Here is a 20,391-nt window from a genome sequence, read left to right on the forward strand (position 1 = left end):
GGCCCGCCGTCCGGGGCCGCGGGGCGCGATGAGCGGCGCCTGCACGAGCTACGTGAGCGCCGAGCAGGAGGCGGTGCGCGGCTTCAGCTGCCCGCGGCCGGGGGGCGAGGCGGCCGCCGTCTTCTGCTGCGGCTTCCGCGACCACAAGTACTGCTGCGACGACCCGCACAGCTTCTTCCCCTACGAGCACGGCTACATGTGGTGGCTCAGGTACGGGCGCCGGCCCTAACCCCAGCTTCAACCCCGGCCCCTCGCGGCCCCTCGCCGGCGCGGGCTAAGCTTTAGCTCTCATCCAAGTGCCCACCGGCACATCGGCACCGACCGCCGCCCCACGCTTACCACTGGTGCCCGATACCGACCTCCCCTCTCACCCGATCCCCCTCTCAGCTCTGTTCCCGCATGCCGATCCCAACCGCTGAGACCCATGCCAGAATCTCACCCCAGTCCTTACCCCCAGACTACCCTCTCTGCCCCCACCTCGAAACTTCCATCACCACTTTCAACCTACTCCAAATCCTGCCAACCCCTACCTGACAGCCGACTTCCATCTTCACAGGAAACGCAAACTGCAGTCCGCATCAAGTGGCCCCTTCTTACTATCCACACCGGCTTATTCCGGTCCTTACCCACTCCCAGCCCTGCCCCAGGCTCTCCCCCTGCTCCGGCCGCCTCCCCCCACCCTCCCAGCACCACTCTGACATCCTGACCCCAGACCTTACCGAGACCCCCACCCAACCTCCACACCAAACCTTCCTCCTCACCTGATGCTCCACTCCCACCCCAGCTTCAGCCCCTTCCTTTCCCTTCTCATTTAGCCATTCTTTGAGCTGAGCACTTAGTGTGTGCCAAGCCCCATGGCTGGTGCTGGTGGTGGACCCCACCCCTGAGCTAGGGCAGGAGACCTGGGGGGTCAGAGCTGCCTCCAAGGCCCTTCATGAAATAGTGGAGTAAAACTGCAGCAGAACCTGGCTCTGGCCCTCTTAACAGAAGTGAAGTTTGGGTGAGTCCCCCCACCCATGGGAGCTCAGGTATCCGATTTGTTCAGGGAAAGGGTTGGTTAGGCCAGTTCTGGCATTTCTGGAATCTCTGGAGAGAGCTGAGGGGGCAATAGTCCTTAATTCCCCCTGGGTCTCCAGAGGTCTCACCCAGAGAATGGGACGTGATGCTCTGGGAAACAGGCATTAGCAAGAGTAGAAGGAGTCATCTCAGTGGGTAGCAATTTGCCTGTCCCTGGAGATATATGAGCAGGTTGCACACCCTCTGGGTGGGGAAGGACAGCACCATATGCCATAAGACCTCTCTGAGCCTCTGTCTTTTTATCTGTCAAATGGGGAGAATGATCAGTCATTGCCCTGATGTCCAACTAAGGCAAGGATCAAGAGGTGACGGGGGTGAAACCAACTTGGTATATGCCCCCACCCCCACCCAGCAGTTATAAATATTACTGCTTTTTCTAGGCTGTTTAATGCGAAATTATTTTCTTTTTTAAAGTATTCTTGTAAGATTTATTTATTTATTTGAAAGGCAGAATTACACTGAGAGAGAGAGAGGCAGAGAGTCTTCCATCTGCTGTTTCACTTCCCAAATGGCTGCAACAGTTAGCGCTGAGCTGGTCTGGAGCCAGGAGCTTCTTCCAGGTCTCCCACATGGGTGCAGGGGCCAAGCACTTGGGCCATCTTCTACTGCTTTCCCAGGCCATAGCAGGGAGCTGGATCAGAAGTGGAGCAGCCAGGACTTGAACGGGAACTCATATGGAATGCTGACGCCACAGGTGGAGGCTTAGCCTACTACACCACAGCTCCGGCCCCTAAATGATTTTCAAATGCCAGGTTATCATATCCTGCGCACTTGGCTCCTAGTATCACCTAGGAAATCGTATTAGTTTATTTCTGTTCATCCATATATTCATTTACCCGTTTACTGCCTTTGCTTTGTCAAAGCACATCGCACAATGGGGGGGTGCAAACAATGATGAGCCCCTGCCCCCAAGAAGCACTCTGTCTGTTCAGAGAGAAATAACATACACCCAAAGTAAAACACTGCAGTGTTTGTTGAAGGCGTCTTACTGGGGGCTAAAATAAGATAGTGCTGGCCTCCCTCTAAAGAATGAAGACAGTGTAGAGCCTTGGGGCTGCTCAGAACCTGCGCCAAACTTTGGTTCTAATTTTTTATATGGGTGGCAAAAGTTTTTCAATCTCTTTTCTCATCCTTAAAATGGGAATAGTAATGCCTGTCTCATGGAATTGTTTTTAAGCTCTGAGTGAAACAGAGTACATGAAAGTCATCCGTGTAGAGTAGGTGCTCAGTAAAACAGAGCTCCCTTTCCCTGCTTCACAGAGGTGGGAAATCAGGCTCAGGTAGGAAAGTGAATTGTTCAAGATCTCCCGGGCATGGGGAACCTGTTTTCTGCCAGGGTGTTAGGGTATTTGTAACATCATTCACGGGCCAGACAAAATTATCAACTTAAAAATGAGCCTGCTCTAGATTTATTGAATTTCAAGTCCCACCTGCAAGTCGGCTTGGCAGGGCCAGACCATATGATTTCACGGCCTTTATAGGGCCTGTAGGCTGGAGGTTCCCCAGCCCTGTTAGCAGGATATAGATTTAAAGAACACCACCTAGGACCATGAACGGGGTAGATGCTTTCAGGAATTCACAGTCTTGGCATACCTTCTCTCCTTCTCACAGATGAGAATACTTGAGAGAGGCTGAGTTACCATTTGGGAGTGTGCTGGCCTTTGGGAGAACAGAGATGAGTGACTCTCTCATCATCCAGCAAGGACCCCTTCCCTCTCCCATCACTCCCTTCTCTACACACGATTTGTGGTCTCTTGTTGCCTTGGAAACCTTCTCCACATGGAGTGTTGTAGTAGCTCAGACAATGCTGTAGCGGGGTGGGGTGGGGGATCACTGAGGTCACATCCCGGGTCAGTGTGACCCCAAGGGCAGCTGAAAGTTCTAACATGTAGGGCGATGCTTCCTGGGCTCAGACATAGCATGGTTCATAAACATAGCCAGGACATCCGCATCTTACTCCACCCAGGGGAGGGGACCTGAGGGTCCCCACGATGTCCAGGGCATCTCTTCCGACTGGCTTCTGACAGAGCCCCTCAGTGTGGGTGGGGGCCTTGTCTGCTCCCGGTTCCATCTGTCCTTTCTCGTGAAAGGCGGTCTCCAGGTGAGCGCCGTTTCCTTGGAGAGAGAATGCTGAGGGAGTACTGCCTTCTGTAAGCGCATCTCAGGCAGAGAAGATGCCCTGTGGAGAAGCAGCCAGCGCCATCCCACAGCCTGGTCCACTTGCTAAATACCCTCCATCACCGGTTCTGGTTTTCACCAAGGCGTGAGTCCAAGGCAGCAGCCCTGCTGGAAGACAGAACTGGTGGTCAGCATTACGTACACCATCTCATTTCATCCTGATGGTCGCCTGGTGAGATAGAAACCTTGGCAAAGGAAGACAAGGAAATGGTTTTCAGCGTATGTGTGGCAGAACCAGGATTCGAACTTAGAACTTCCTGAGTCCAGGATTCGAACTTAGAACTACCTGAGTCCAAAGCCCTCATTTGTCAGGCCCTCCTGTGCCTTCCTAGGGTCCCAGTGGGCTGTTTTAGTCTTTCGGAGTCAGAATGGTGAAATCCTAGAAGGCTACAGGTGCTCCCATCCAGTTTCCCACCTGGGGCAGGAATCTCTAACCTCATTGAAAGAGGGTGCTCTCCCCTGTGGCCTGCACAAACTCTGCTGTGGTGGTGGGGAACTGACGTCTCTGACACCTCCGGTCACTTAGGGTTCATCTTACGCTAAGTGAAGGTTTGCCCCCTTGCAGCCTCCTCTGTTCTTTCTCACTCTGTCCTGGGCTCTTCCTCTGTCCCCAGACAGGTCAGCAGACACAGCGCCTGCTGCCCTGACTGACACCTGACCTGGGACACCTCCCCCAGTGCTCTGAGGGCCCTTCTAGAGTCTCCCTTCTTCCAGGTGCCCGTAGACGTCCCTCATGAAGGGTGGGGTCCCCTCTGACCACAGGTCTCCCAGGTAACAGCCTATGAACAGTAAGCATATCTCAAAAGAGAAAACTAAGCTTAATTCGAGTATTGTAAGAGCTACAAAGGACAGGAAGGCATCAAAACGTTTGTGGAAAAATGTTCACAATCTCATTTTTTAAAATGTAAGCATCCCTTTATTTTTTTAGGATTTTTATTTATTTGAGAGGTAGAGTTACAGACAGTGAGAGGGAGAGACATAGAGAAAGATCTTCCATCCTCTGGTTCACTCCCCAAATGGCCACAATGGCCAGAGCTGGGCCGATCTGAAGCTAAGAGCCCAGGAGCGTCTTCCGGGTCTCCCATGTGGGTGCAGGGGCTCAAGCACTTGGGCCATCTTCTACTGCTTTCCCAGGCCATAGCAGAGAGCTGGATCAGAAGAAGAGCAGCCAGGACTAGAACCGGAGCCCATATGGGATGCTGGCACCGTAGGTGGAGGATTAACCCATTTCACCACAGCACCAGCCCCTGAACTATCTTTTAATTCCATTTTCCCCTTTTTAAAGCCCCCTTGTTCTATACACACAATGTGGAAGATGTGAAATAGAAGAACTCATGAGTGACTCATGACTGACCAGTGTTTTAGTTTGAGTTTCCCAAAAGACTCTCAGAAGATGTCATGGCAAGTGGTTTACAGGGACAGTGACCCTATAAAGGTAGAGAAGTGAGATCGGGAAGGAGAGAAGCCAACAGCAGATGTATTCCCCAGCAAGTCACACTGGCGCTCTCCAGAGCCTGATCCACCCTGCCAGGCGGGGGAGGCCATGCACCCCGGAGTTATCCCCTCTGAGAGCCAGGTTCTGTCCATCATTGATGAGGGCCAGCAGGGGACAGAAGGCATGAATTATCCCACGCTTCTGATCTGTCCAGTGTGTACACAGAGCCTGTTCTGGGCGTAAGCAAGCCCTCGGGCAAAGAGAAATGAATGCTGGCCAGAATATTCCACAATGGTAACACCCAAGGGAACACAGACAGGCCATCCCCAGCCTTCCCTCCACCCAGAGACAGCCAGTTAGCAGTCTGGTGTATTTCTAAATCTTTATCCTGCCTGTCTATGTGTACTTTGGTGCATTTGTTTATTGAGTTAAGTTGGAGTGATGCTATAGATTAATAGGGGGTCCTCCTCTTTTCACTTAACGTTATAAGAATGTATCCATGATCTTAACTAGTATTTGAAGTATTTAATGGCTCAATACTGTTCCATCACAGAAGTGCCCAAAAACTTAGCTGTGGGAAGGCAGATTCTTCAAAGCTCTAAGATGTTCAGAGGAAATCAGCCATCAGCTGAGAGTGAAATTCCTGTAGAAGTGTCAAGGGCAGGAGTCTGGAGCTAGAGGTGAGGAAGGGAAATGACAGGCAGCCTGGAAGAATAGTGGCAGGCAGGAAGGAACAAAGCCTGGTGCAGACACACCCCTTCCTATTGGGAGGGGTGGCTATGGGGGTGCAGTGGTTAAGCCGCGGCCTGGAACACCCACAGTACCGGGGGAGAGCTTCTGACAGTGCCCTGACACATGGCAGGCACTCAGTATTTGCCAGCTACACACTGCCAGACCCTGTTCAAGGCGAAGATGAAGCTGCTTAAACATGGTCTGCTCCGCCTTCAGGGGCAGAGGACTACGTTGAATACTTAACGCGTGCTCAGAACAGTCAGTGCACTCATCCTCACCACCAGCTGCAAGGTACTGTGTGCGGATCATTTTCACTTTTCAGATGAGGAAGTGGAGACTCCAAAAGTTAAATACCTGTACCAAGATCTCCCAGGGAGTCCCAACCTCGTTGGTCCGATCCCAAAGCCCCTTCCTTACTCTTTCCCTAACAGCCCTGAGTAAGGTGTCCTGCCTGTGTGGGTTGGCCTGGCTTGAGGACAGGGGGAGAGAAGTATGACACGACATTTGGGATAAGCCTCCGAGGACAGGTACAGCACCATCATGGGGAGATGATGGGGAGGGAGCCTGTGAAATAGGACAGACAGGGCCCCTAGGTATCTGAGCCAGGAGACAGTTTTCTGGAAAGTAGAAATGATATAATAAATCTATATTTGGTCTCTGCCTCCAGTGCATGAGACAGAGCAGTTGAAACCCTTGGAGATAAGGATACTAGAAGAATCTTCTGTTCTTTTTTTTTTTTTTTTAATTTTTTTTTTTAATTTTTTTTATTTTTGACAGGCAGAGTGGACAGTGAGAGAGAGACAGAGAGAAAGGTCTTCCTTTTGCCGTTGGTTCACCCTCCAATGGCCGCCGCGGTAGGCGCGCTGCGGCCGGCGCACCGCGCTGATCCGATGGCAGGAGCCAGGTGCTTCTCCTGGTCTCCCATGGGGTGCAGGGCCCAAGGACTTGGGCCATCCTCCACTGCACTCCCTGGCCACAGCAGAGAGCTGGCCTGGAAGAGGGGCAACCGGGACAGGATCGGTGCCCCGACCGGGACTAGAACCCGGTGTGCCGGCGCCGCAAGGCGGAGGATTAGCCTAGTGAGCCGCGGCGCCGGCCAAGAATCTTCTGTTCTAATATTTGGTCTGTGATCCCAGGCTCCTGACACAGCACCCCTAAATCCTTCATAATTTCCTGGGTGATGGAAGCATCTTTTGTTCTGATGAGGTGCTACTGGTGGGCTCCTGGAGAGCCTCAGAATGGGGGCTGGTTGCCAGGGGAACCAACCATGTGATTCCAGGGTTGGAACTCACAGCCCCATCCCCCAACCTGCGAGGAGGGAAGGAGGACTGAAGGTTGCTTGACTGGCCATTGATGGCATCTGCCATGCCTACATCAGGAAACCTCTGTAAAAAACAAAACAAAACAAAAATACAAAAGGACAAGTTTCCAAGAGCTCCCAATTCTGGACATGAAGAGAGCCCTGGAAGGGTTACTGTTGAGGGCACGGGAGCTCCTTATCCCTCTCCCAGACCTTGCCCTGTGCGTGTCTTCCATCTGCCCACTCATCTGTATCTTTTGTAATATCTTTATGATAAACGAGTACAAGCAAGTGTTTCCCTGTGGTCTGGGAGCCCATCTAGCAAATTAAACCCAAAGGCACACCAAAGGTCTTAGGCACACCAGTGTCTACACCTGAAGTGCGGGGCAGTATTGTGCGACTGAGCCCCCTGCCTGCGGGATCTGACACTTTCAGGTGGACAAGGTCAGAATTGAGCTAAATTACAGGATACCCAGCTGGTATTGTTTGGAAAAACACCCCCACTCCCCATACCTGCAGCATCAGAAGTTGGGTAAGGGAAAAAACTCTAAGCAACCAAAGCCAGACTGGGGAAAGAGGCAAGGAGCTGGAGGCTGAGGGCCCAGCAGTGAGGAGACTTCTTGGACATAGAGTTGACACTGGCATAGTCAGAAGACCCACAGAAGTTACCTTACCAATTACCTTGAGGTTGAAGTATCGGTTTTTAACTAAGGCAGGCCTGCCACGTGTCTTCATCATTAAGAAACAGCTCTGTGGAAGGTAAGGGACCTTAAAGACCACCTCCAGGGGCTGGCGCAGTGGGTAAAGCCACCTCCTGCTAAGGCTGGCATCTCATATGAGTGCTGGTTCCTGGTTCCGGTCCCAGCTGCTCCACTTCCAATCCAGCTCCCTGCTAACATGCCTGGGAAAGCAGCAGAGGATGGTCCTAATGTTTGGGTCCCTGCATCCATGAGGATGGCGTGTTCTGTGAACCAGCAGATGGAGGATCTCTCTCTCTCTCACTGTCTCCCCATCTCTCTCTCTCTGTCACTTTGCCTTTCAAGTAAACAAAATAAATCGTTGCCAGTGCCTCGGCTCACTTGGCTAATCCTCTACCTACAGCGCTGGCACCCCAGGTTCTAGTCCCGGTTGGGGCGCGGGATTCTGTCCGGTTGCTCCTCTTCCAGGCCAGCTCTCTGCTGTGGCCCGGGAAGGCAGTGGAGGATGGCCCAAGTGCTTGGGCCCTGCACCTGCATGGGAGACCAGGAGGAAGCACCCAGCTCCTGGCTTCAGATCGGTGCAGCACGCCGGCCATAGTGGCCATTTTGGGGGGTGTACCAACAGAAGGAATACCTTTCTCTTTCTCTCTCTCTCTCTCACGGTCTAACTCTGCCTGTCAAAAAAAAATTTTTGTTAAAATAAATAAATAAATAAATAAGACCATCTCTGCTCCCTGGGGTGGAAGCCGGTCGAGGAAAGCAGGCAGAGGAGAGAAGAAAGGGAACATGTGCCAAACACTGGGTGCACGGAGCCGGTCACGCTGTGTGTGCTGAGTGCTCAGCCTGTCATGTTGTTGATGTGCCGTCCCCTGCTTAGGCAGAGCGGGCCTGTGTGAGACAGGGAGGCACAGAACCTCCAGCACCTGACCCTTGCACCCCGGCGGGCCTCTCTCCCCAGCGTCGGCGCGCTCCTGGGCCTGTCCGTAGCAGCAGTGGTCCTCCTGGCCTTCGTTATCACCGCCTGTGTGCTCTGTTTCTTGTTCATCAGCGCAAAGCCTCACCCAAAGTTGGACCCAGGCTTAAGTTTGCAGACAACAGGTAAGAAAGAGGCGAGAAGCCTTGCAGGTATCAGCAGCCCGGCCCTCTGTAGGGCGGGGCGGGAGGTGGGGCGGATTCGGAGTGGGGCGGGGCCGGGAAGGCGGGGGGGGGGGGGGGGGTGTCGAGGACCAATTTGGAGGTGACCTTGGGCTCCTTTGCCTCTCCTCAGGTGGACATTGCCACGTGCTCAGGATGCTTCGAGTAGTTTAGTGTCATCACGCAGGAATTAATCCGTGTTGTAGGATTTGTAAGATTCTGTTTTAATTCTAGCCTTAGGGAGTGCAAGCCGATTTTTAATATTATCCCTAACAACAGAAAATAAGAACTTGCTTCTCCCCACGCTTAGAAATGAAATATAGGTATTTTTGTTTTTTGTTTTGTTTTGATAACCTGATGATTCTGGTCATTGAGACTACCTATTCCTTTGCTAGCATAAACTATAAACCAGTGCAGCTTTCATTGCATACAGTTTTACCTCCTCTTGCATTGTACCGTGACAGATACAGGTTCCTACTGGCAATAGATTTTTCAGTGTAGTTTGTAGACAACATTCGAAATAGATATTATCTCCATTTTCCAGATGAGAACACCAAGGCACAGAGAGGTTTGTAACTTGTTCAAAGGTCACAAAGCTGATAGCTGGGCCTGAGATTCAGCCTGTGACTTTCTGCCTCCAGTCTTCTCTGTCTTCTGCCCACCCCACAGGGTCTGCACAAGTGTGTAATCAACTACAACGCGGTTTGATATGAAATGTGTCCATTTGAATTAGCGTGGGATAAGTATAGAAATTGGTAAAGCAAAACAGAGGAGAAAAAGTATCCCAGCATAGGGCAAATAATGGCCAAAACCATGTAGGCAGGACTGAGTGAGACTCCTGCAGTAGGGAATGGGGCCAGGCAGGAGAAGAGGGGATGGAATTTAAGCTTCATCAAAGAAGAAAGGGCGGCAAGCCTGTGGCACACAGAAGGGCAGTGGGCAGTAGCTAGGTCTCCAAGACAGCCATGGGGCTGAATACTGTCATTTGTTAAGAACTGAATGACTGATTTTCTTTCTCTTTTTTTTTTTTAAGATTTATTTATTTATTTATTTATTTGAAAGGCAGAGTTACAGAGAGAAGGAGAGAGAGAATGAGAGAGAGAATCTTTCATCTGCTGGTTCACTCCCCAAATGTCTGCCAACAGTCCGGGCTGGACCAGATGGATGCCAGGAGCCCTGAATTCCATCTGGGTCTCCCACGTGGGTGCAGGGGCCCAAGGAATTGGGCCATCTTCCACTGCTTTCCCAGGCCATTGCAGAGAGCTGGATCTGAAGTAGAGCAGCTGGGACTTGAACCGGCGCTTATATGGGATCTTGACATCGCGGGCCGTAGCTTAACCCACTGTACCACAGTACGGGCCCTGAAGGCTGATTTTCTAGCTTAACAATGCAAATGCAACAAGCAACAGTTCAAGAACCCTTCTCGGATCCTCCTGACCATGAGTAACCCTGCTGTGTCTAAACAGTGCAAGGACAAGGGCAGGTGGCTCTTCAGGGCAGTAGCGGTCAATTTGACACATTTGGTGTCAAGGAATTTTATACTTAATTATATACTTCCTGGGGTTGGGAAGACCTGGGAGGTGGTAGGGAATAGGAACAAAGCCTTACACAGACCCAGCCTAACCTACTGGGCCACAACACTCCCTTGCTCTCTCTCGTGTCCACCCCAACCCCCCACCCCATCCTTCAACTCTTAGAGAGAAACATGAAGGTTAATGAAAGACAAAAAACCTGTCTGGGGCAGGCGCTGTGGGTTAACCCACGCTGCATGCACACTGGACTGTTCATTTGAGTCCTGGCCATTCTGCTTCCAATCGAGCTCACTGCTAATGTGCCTGGGAAAACAGCAGAGGATGGCCCGAATATTTGGGCTCCTGCCACCCACATGGGAGATCTGAATGGAATTCCTGGCTCCTGGCTGTGGCCTGGCCCAGTCTCTGCTGTTGTGGGTATTGAGGGAATGAATCAGTGAATGGAAGACCTCTTTCTCTGTCATTCTGCTTTTCAAATAAATAAATCTTAAAGAAAAAAGACCAAACAGAACCTACCTATCTGGTGGGACATGGCATATGTGTGGAAAGGAAAATGTCAGTTCTTCCAAAATTAATCTATGCAGAAAAATCCCGACAAAGTCTTACACGGAATTTGCTCAGTGAATTCTACACTTGATCTTAGCCAAAAGGCCGAGAAGCAATTGCCCAGTGAATTCTAAGATTAATCTAAAGTACACAGGTATCAGAATGACTATGGCAATTTTGGAAAACAAAGAAGAGAGACTTGCTGGTCAGGCACAGGATGTGCTCTTGTTCGCAGAGCTCATGTTTATGTTCATTGTTTATTTTTGCCTCTGGGATGCCGTGATAGGGCATTTGAGGAGCTGGAGTTGGGGGGATACAAATCTCCCTCTGGAGACATCACTGTCCCCTGCACCTCCGCCCCACGTGACCACACCATGTCACTAACTCATACTGCACTGTCTACCCGCCTGAGTCTTCTTTATTCACCCTACTGGGAAGTCAGATGCAGGACAGTTGAAAAGGACATAAGCTTTGTCAGTGAAATACGGGCACAGAATTGGGCAGTGCAGTGGCTCTCAACCAGGTGCTGACCACTGGGTACCTGGGCACTAAGTGGCGTTTGGTTGTCATAGTCGGGAGAGGGATGACACTGGTACCTACTGGCACAGGCACAGGCATGCTGGGAAAACACCTGCCCCTCAGAAAACAATACCCCGTAACAAAGAGTTGTTGGCCCCAAATGTCACTTGTCCCAAAGTTGAGAAACTCAGGAATAGAGAGTTCAGAAACAGACTAACTAAATATGAAAAATTTATTTTTTTTACATGAAAGAAACAACTTGGCAAATCTTCCTGAGTCTAATACAAAACACACCATATATAAATCTCAGAAACAAGTGATGGGCTGCAAAGATATAATAAACACAAATGTCTATACACCTACACATAATTGATCCTTACTCTCCTCAGATTCCATATTTGGGAATCTTTTTGCCTAGTTGCTAAACTTACTTGTCACCTCTCCGTCCCTAGTAGAGGCACTCTGAGGTCGTTTGCAGATTCGGGCACGCTCAGAGCGGCCGCCTGTGCTCCCAGGAGACGGTAGCAAGGCAGAGCTCAGCCTTCCTGTTTCAGCCCAGTCATCAGGTGTCCTTCCCGCAGTCTATTTAGTGCCACGATGGCTGTATTTTTGTGGATGATGTCACCGTTTAAAATGGGCTGCATGCGTAGCACTGAAGTGCTGAGCACAAGAAGGCTGTGCCGCGCCTGGCAGGAGAAACGTGTGAGTTAGGCTTCATTCAGGCAGGAGTTACGGTGTGTTGGCTGCAAGTTTAGTGTTAATGAGTTAATTACGTACATCAATAAGGAGTCTCTTAACAGAAACACTAATAAGCAAAGTTATGTATCCATTGGTTAACAAAAATGTGACAGATTGCTCAGAGGGCCCTTACCTTGGGTTTTCCCTAGCAGTGACCGTTCGGCATTTACTAATTCAGTGTTGGCGGTGACTTTATGGAACATAGGTCCTGTGCGTAATGAGAACTGACTGTATGTAAAATATGACAGGATTGATACCTAGAGTATAAAAGCACCCCTTTAAACAAATGAGAAAAGTGTAATCCACACACACACAAAATCACAGATGCCCAGTATACACAAAAGGATGTTCAACCTTACTCATAATCAGGAGGAAGCAATTTAAACATTACTTCTTTAAAACAATTACACTGCCAAAAGTGCAGAAGTGGTTCACGTGGGAGGCGAAATGGGTCCTCTCCGTGCTGCTGGTTAAGAGTATACATCGGTATCACCAGTTTGTAGAGCAGCTTGACATCTGCTGACACTAGAAATGTATCCTGTAACTCAGTGATTCTGTTTCTGGTTATCTGCTTTAGAGAAATCACTGTATTAGGAGAGAACTTGTAGGATAGATATCAGGATAGCCGGTCAGTTGGAAGCACACTGAGTGTCCACCACTGTTGAAATGGGTGGATAAACCGTGGTGTAGTGTAATAGTGAAATACAACACGGTAGCTAAAATGAACTAACTAAATAGACCATCTCTTTTGCTTCTCACAGCTCTTGGGGAAAGTATAGATCTTACTATTACTTCCATTTTACAGATAGGGAAACTGAGGCTCGAAGTCACCTGGTGAGTGAGTGACAGAGCCAACTCCACCTCGACCCCTCCTCTCCTCCTCTCTGTCACTGTGAAAAGGAAGTCCCTGTCATGTGCCAGACACTGTTTTTTGTTTTTGTTTTTGCTTTTTATTTGAGATACAAAAAGACGGAGCTCATTGGTTCACTCCCTAAATGCCCACAAAAGTCAGGGGAAGCTGAAGCCAGGAGCAGGCTCTTGCACATGCGTGATAGAAACCCAATTACGCAGCCTGCCTGGGTCCTCATTGGCAAGGAGGTAGCATGCGTGATAGAAACCCAATTACGCAGCCTACCTGGGTCCTCATTGGCAAGGAGGTAGAATCAAGAACCAGAGCCACAGATCAAACCCAGGTGCTCTGATGTGGGAGGCAGGTGTCCTAACCGATGGCTTAGCTGCAGGCCAAAGGCATGCCCCTTGGCCGCTATGGGAAGCTTTACATGCGCCAGCTCATCTCATCCTCCAGCCTCCCTGTCACTGTCACCCACTTTACAGATGTGAAAAGAGGTCTAAGAGAACCGGGATGACTTGTTCAAGGAGTCACAGCTCGTGGACTGTGGAGCTAGAATTCAGGCGTGTGTGTTTCCATCTCCAAGGGCCCGCCAGGCCAGGACCCGGGGCTGCTCCGGGGCGTGCCCCGCTCCCCTGCTCCTCTCCCTCCAGCCTCGCTGGCTCCAGGGGAAGGCAGTTCCTCCCTTGAGTGTGTGAACAGAAGCAGCCTCCCCCTTCGCGCTGCTCAGCCCCCAGCTGGACCCCCCAGTCACTAGGGTCGGGACAGCATGTACTCTTGCTTCTTTGCTTCTTAAGATGGAAACTGCATTTCCTGACCTTTTACTAAATGATAGCTGTAGGATCTGTTTGCTCACACTCAGTTCCTTGTTTCTCCATTCGTCTTCATTGTGTTTTGCTGTGCTTCCCTCTCTACCTGACACAGTCACCAGGAGCCGCCAGGCCCTCCTCCTGCTCCGAGACCATTTCCAGACCCATGGCTCGGCATTGCTCATAGCGGCATCCCTAACAGACTGGCCTTCCTGTTGGCTCTCATGCTGTGCAGTGGGACATGTAGTGCGCACATCACCCCCATTTCACAGCAGGAAAGACCAAGAGCACTGCAGTTAATTCAATGTGGGAAAAAATTAGTGTTTCATAAATGCAGTCTAGGGGCGCACAGCAAGTTCGGAGAAAAGGAAAGAGAAGGATGAGGCCACTCTACTTTCTACCCCATTTTTAAAGGTAAAATTATCTTTTTAATTCTATTTTACACAAACTTTTCTTTTTAAAAGCTGTATTTGAAAAGCAGAGCATCAAAGAGAGAAAATGTTTCCTTTTTTTCTTTTTTTTTATTTAAGATTTATTTATTTATTTGAAAGCAGAGTTACAGAGAAGCAGAGAGAGAGAGAGAGAGAGAAAGAGGAAAAAGATCTTCCATCTGTTGGTTCACTCCCCAAATGGCCACAATGACCAGAGCTGCGCCGATCCGAAGCCAGGAGCCAGGAGCTTCTTCTTGGTCTCCCATGTAGGTGCAGGGGCCCAAGCACTTGGGCCATCTTCCACTGCTTTCCCAGGCCACAGCAGAGAGCTGGATTAGAAGTGGAGCATCCGGGACTCAAACCAGCGCCCCTATGGGATGCTGGCACTGCAGGCAGCAGCTTTACCTGCTACGCCACAGCGCTGGCCCAGAGACAAATGTTTCATCTACTGATTCACTCCCCAAATGCCTCATAAGCCCGGGCCTGGCTGAAGCCAGGAGCCAAGACCTCCATCCAGGTCTCCCACATGGGTGGCAGGGGCCCAGCACTTGGGCCATCATCTACTGCTTTCCCAGGCACATTAGCAGGGGCCAACATTGTGGTGTAGTGGGTTAACTCAATAATAATTAGGACAAGGTTAGGAGGTAAAGGAAACAGAAAGTTTCATCTGTCAACAGATGAGGGGTGGCAGACCTCAGGGTCTCAAGTCCACTCTCCTCCGGAATGGGGGCGTTTTGGAGTTTTTGAAGAGACTGTGAGGAAGGGGGAGTCGGGAACAAGGGAAGCAAAAGACGGGGGCAGCTGCCTGCTGGCTTCCAGCCAGGTGCTGAGACTCACACCTTCTTTCTCTGTTTCACGCCCTGGGTGTCTGCAAAAGAGTTGAGATAAGGAACAAAGCCAAGGTCATGGGCACATGGGAACCCAGCAGCCCCACTGTGAAGAATCAACAAGATGCTGCACATGAGCTGCCTGTATAATGTCCTCTGCTTGTTGTGAAGGCCCGGGGAGCCTCAGTCAGCCCGGGGGCCACATGCAGGTGGTAGTTACTTCCTGCCCAGACCTGAACATATCTCCTTGAGACAATACTGGCTGCTAAAGTAATGTCTGTTAGGGGAACAAATGGCCTCATGAACTCAGTGATTAGAATCTCCCTCAGTTTAGGCCGGCACCGCAGCTCACTAGGCTAATCCTCCGCTTTGCGGCGCCGGCACACCGGGTTCGAGTCCCGGTCGGGGCACCGATCCTGTCCCGGTTGCCCCTCTTCCAGGCCAGCTCTCTGCTGTGGCCAGGGAGTGCAGTGGAGGATGGCCCAAGTGCTTGGGCCCTGCACCCCATGGGAGACCAGGAGAAGCACCTGGCTCCTGCCATCGGAACAGCGCGGTGCGCCAGCCGCAGCACGCCTACCGCGGCGGCCATTGGAGGGTGAACCAACGGCAAAAGGAAGACCTTTCTCTCTGTCTCTCTTTCACTGTCCACTCTGCCTGTCAAAAAAAAAAAAAATTAAAAGGAAAAAAAAAAAAAGAATCTCCCTCAGTTCAATGAGTTAAGTCAAGGGAGGTGAGCGAGGAGATGGGACTAATGGTAACCACCATCTGCATCCAAGGCACTGTTTGGGGGCTCTGTTTCAACATGTCCTTCAAATGGTGCTACTATTCAGTGGAATATTACACAGTCATGAAAAAGGAATGTATTAGGGGCTGGCATTGAGGGCACAGCAGGTTAAGCCACTGCCTGCACCACTGGCATCCCATATCAGAGCACCAGTTCAAGGCTCAGCTGATCAGTTTCCAATCCATCTCCCTGCGAATGTGCCTGGGAAAGCAGTAGATAATGGCCCAAGTGCTTGGACTGCTACAACCCATGTGGGAGACCCAGATGAAGTTCCAGCTTCTGGCTTCAGCCTAGGTCAGCCCCAACAGTTGCAGCCATTTGGGGAGTAAACCAGCAGATGGAAGATCAATGCCTCTCTCTCGCTCGCTCTGTAATTTGCCTTTCAAATAAATAAATCTTTATTAAAAAATAGAAAAAAGGCCGGCGCCGTGGCTCAACAGGCTAATCCTCCGCCTTGCGGCGCCGGCACACCGGGTTCTAGTCCCGGTTGGGGCACCGATCCTGTCCCGGTTGCCCCTCTTCCAGGCCAGCTCTCTGCTGTGGCCAGGGAGTGCAGTGGAGGATGGCCCAAGTCCTTGGGCCCTGCACGCCATGGGAGACCAGGAGAAGCACCTGGCTCCTGCCATCGGAACAGCGCGGTCCGCCGGCCGCAGCGCGCTACCGCGGCGGCCATTGGAGGGTGAACCAATGGCAAAAGGAAGACCTTTCTCTCTGTCTCTCTCTCACTGTCCACTCTGCCTGTCAAAAAAAAAAAAAAAAAATAGAAAAAAGAATGTACTATTGACACAAGCAGTGACTTAGATGGGTCCAAAGGGAATTATGCTAAGTAAAAAAAAAGCCTATCTCAAAAGGTTGTAGACTTTGTAATTCCACTTATATAACACTTCCAAGATGGCAAATTTATCATCATGGAGAGAGGACCTGTGGTTGAAAGAGTTAGGTTTAGGGGAAGGTCTGATTACAAAGGGATCGCATGAGGAGGTTTCCTCATGGTGATGGAAAAATTCTTTACCCTGACTGTGGGGGCAATAGTTATGTAAGCCTAGATGTGTGATAAAATTTCATAGTACTATACACCCGAAAAAAGTGCATCTAAAAACAAAAGTGAACAGGATCTGGAGCTTAGTTAATCATATTGTATCAATATCAATTTTCTGGCCGGCGCCGTGGCTCAACAGGCTAATCCTCCGCCTTGCGGCGCCGGCACACCGGGTTCTAGTCCCGGTCGGGGCACCGATCCTGTCCCGGTTGCCCCTCTTCCAGGCCAGCTCTCTGCTGTGGCCAGGGAGTGCAGTGGAGGATGGCCCAAGTGCTTGGGCCCTGCACCCCATGGGAGACCAGGATAAGCACCTGGCTCCTGCCATCGGATCAGCGCGGTGCGCCGGCCGCAGCGCGCCAACCGCGGCGGCCATTGGAGGGTGAACCAACGGCAAAAGGAAGACCTTTCTCTCTGTCTCTCTCTCACTGTCCACTCTGCCTGTCAAAAAAAAATAAAATAAAATAAAATAAAAAAAATATCAATTTTCTGGGGTGGGCATTGTGGTGCAGTGGCTTGGGCCATTATCTAGGATGCCCACATCTTATTATCAGAGTGACAGGGATAGAGTCCCAACTCCACTTTCTGATCCAGCTTCCTACTAATTAGCAGGGAGCTGGATCAGAAGTGGAGCAGCCGGGACTCAAACTCATCAAATGGGATGCTGGCATCACAGGTGACAGCTTAACCCACTGCACCACAATGCTGTCTCTGAAAAGAATTTTTTTAAAAAGATTTATCTTATTTATTTGAAAGGCAGAGTTACAGAGAAGGAGAGGGAGAAACAGAGAGAGAGAGAGAGAGATCAATCTTCCATCCACTGGTTCACTCCCCAAATGGCTGCAACAGCCAGGGGGCCAGGGCTGGGAGCTGGATTGGAAATGGGGCAGCCAGGACTTGAACCAGTGCCCATATGGGACATGGGTGCTGCAGGCAGCGGCTTTACCACTACGCCCATGGTGCTGGTCCCCAGAAAGGATTTTTTTTTTTTAATAGCAACTACCTTTGGTCCAGCATTGTGGCATAGTGGGTAAAACTGCTATGTGTGGTGCCAGCATCCCATATGGGTGCCGGTTCAAGTCCTGGCTGCTCTACTTCCAATCTGGCTCCCCTGCTAATGTGCCTGGGAAAGCAGCAGAAGATGGCCCAAGTGTTTGGGCCCTGTCACCCACATGGGAGACCCGGAAAAAGCTTCTGGCTCCTGGCTTCAGATCAGCCCAGATCCAATTGTTGTGATCATTTGGGTAGTGAACCAGCAGATGGAAGTTATCTCTCTTTGTCTCTGCCTCTCTCTGTATATATAACTTTGCCTTTCAAATAAATAAATAAGTTTTTTGCCGGTGGAAGCCCCACACCTCTGCTTGCTGTTTTCCAGGCCGGGAGGACTTACCCACCGACCATCAGGGTGTGAGCACAGGCATCGCAGCAGTGTGCCCTCGGGGCAGCGTGACCCCTTCTTGAACCCACGTCTGGAAGGCAAGGAGAACAAGCACTGGTTGCCTCCGCGGGTACTGCTTCACGGCCACAGTGACCACCAGTGACATTCCAGGCAGCCCTAAGGCCCTTGTCCCCCACCCCTGACCCATGTGGACCAGTCCCATAAGCATCCAATAAACATCTCACATCCACCCCTTCTGGAGTCTCCTTTTGGTGAAAGGAGGGAGTAGGAATGGGCACACGGACTTCGGAGTGAGCGAGATCGATGAGGGCTCTTCCCGGCAGAAGCCCCCACGTTCTGCTGGGTACTCGTGTACGCTGCTCTGCCACGTCCATGTGGGCCAGCGAAGGCAGACAGGAGCCCAGGAGAATGGTCAGCAACAGCTCTGTGCGAAGGGAGAAGCCCAGGGCGTGCAGAGGAGCGCCTTGCTTAACTGGGGAGCCAGCCGACTCTGACTTGGTTCCCCTGTCCCACAGTAAGTGGGTGACCCCTGCCTGTCCAGCAGCTCTGGCCGCCTTGGAGGGAGCAGTTGGCCAAGGAAGGAGAACAGGAGGGAGAGTAGCGGGCACAGGGCAGAGCCGTCATTCAGCCTCGTAGGTGGGCGGGAGTGAATGACAGGGGAGAGACAGAGCGGCCAGCAGACTGCACACAGGCTCCCATGTGGCCCTGATAAAGGCCCTTAGTCTCCCCAACCTCAGTTTCCTTGCGGGGTTTTTGCAAGTGTTCCATGGGGTAATGGATTTAAATTCTCTTTATAAACACCAAAGTGCTTAAAAACTTTTAAAATTACAGATGGGGGCCAGTGCCACGGCTCAATAGGCTAATCCTCCGCCTACGGTGCTGGCACCCCGGGTTCTAGTCCCGGTTGGGGTGCCGGATTCTGTCCCGGTTGCTCCTCTTCCAGGCCAGCTCTCTGCTGTGGCCCGGGAAGGCAGTGGAGGATGGCCCAAGTGCTTGGGCTCTGTACCCGCATGGGAGACCAGGAGAAGCACCTGGCTTCTGGCTATTGGATCAGTGTGGTGCGCCGGCTGCGGCGGCCACTGGGGGGTGAACCAATGGTAAAGGAAGACCTTTCTGTCTCTCTCTCTCTCTCTCTCTCTCTCTCTCACTGTCCACTCTGCCTGTCAAAAAACAAACAAACAAACAAAAAATTACAGATGGATGTTTTCTGATATGGCAGCCTTTTTTATTTTATTTATTTATTTAATTTGACAGGTAGAGTTATAGACAGTGAGAGAGAGACTGAGAGACAGGTCTTCCTTCCGTTGGTTCACTCCCCAAAAGGCCGCCACAGCCAGCGCTGAGCCCAACCGAAGCCAGGAGCCAGGTGCTTCTCCTGGTCTCCCATGCGGGTGCAGGAGCCCAAGCACTTGGGCCATCCTCCACTGCCTTCCCGGGCCACAGGAGAGCTGGACTGGAAGAGGAGCAACTGGGACTAGAACCTGGCGCCCATATGGGATGCCGATTACACAGGCGGAGGATTAACCTAGTGAGCCATGGCGCCAGCCTCATATGACAGCCTTTAAGAGAAGAATCAGTGGTGGTGGGAGGGGGAGGCTGGCATTATGGAGCAGTGGTTAAGCTGCCACTTAGGACACGGGCATCCCATATCAGAGTGCTGGTTCTAGTCCTGGCTGTTCTGCTTCCAATCCAGCTTCCATCTAACGCACCTGAGAAGGCAGCAGAAAATGGCCCAAGTGCTTGGATCCCTGCCACCCACGTGGAAGACCATGATAGGGTTCTTGGCTCCTGGACTTGGCCTGGTCCAACCCTGGCTGTTGAGGCTATATGGGAAATGAACTGGTAGAAGATCTCTCTCCTTCTCTTTTTCTTGTTTGCCTTTCAAATAAATTAAAAAAATATTTAAAGACAAAAAAAATAAATAAAGAGCAGAGACTCTAGAACCAAATGCCTGGGCAAGGGCACTGTCCTTGGAGCTGGTGGTGTGGTTCTGCGGGCTGAGCTGCTGCTTGTGATGCCAGCATCCCGCAGTGGAACACCAGTTTGAGTCCTGACTGCTCTGCTTCTGGTCCAGCTCCCTGCTAAGGTGTGGAAGGTAGTGGAGGATGGTCCAAGTACTTGGGCCCTGCTACTCACCATGGGAGACCTGGATGTTGATTCCAGGCTCCTGTCTTTGACCTGGTCCAGTCCTGGCTGTTGAGGGTATTTGGGAAGTTAACCAGCAGATGGAAGATCTCTTTCTATCCCTGTCTTTCAAATAAAATGAAAATAAATAAAAGAATGAGAGAGAGAAACCTTGGTTCTGCTCTGTGGTCTTGTTTTATTTGTGGTAGTATGTACAAGTGTGTTTTTATTTTCTTTTTAAA

General features: G+C 51.0%; 1 protein-coding gene across 1 annotated transcript; it reads left to right on the top strand.

The window, feature by feature from the left end:
• The first annotated feature begins 24 nt into the window (after positions 1–24).
• On the top strand, positions 25–18,229 carry SHISAL2A (shisa like 2A). Its single transcript, XM_062191346.1, is given in 4 exon segments — positions 25–210; positions 8,379–8,518; positions 18,002–18,201; positions 18,203–18,229. Coding segments are annotated over 4 exon segments (549 nt in total). The 5' UTR covers positions 25–28.
• Positions 18,230–20,391: the final 2,162 nt, after the last annotated feature.

The sequence above is a fragment of the Lepus europaeus genome, chromosome 5 (assembly GCF_033115175.1).
Source record: "Lepus europaeus isolate LE1 chromosome 5, mLepTim1.pri, whole genome shotgun sequence".
Taxonomy (NCBI): domain Eukaryota; kingdom Metazoa; phylum Chordata; class Mammalia; order Lagomorpha; family Leporidae; genus Lepus; species Lepus europaeus.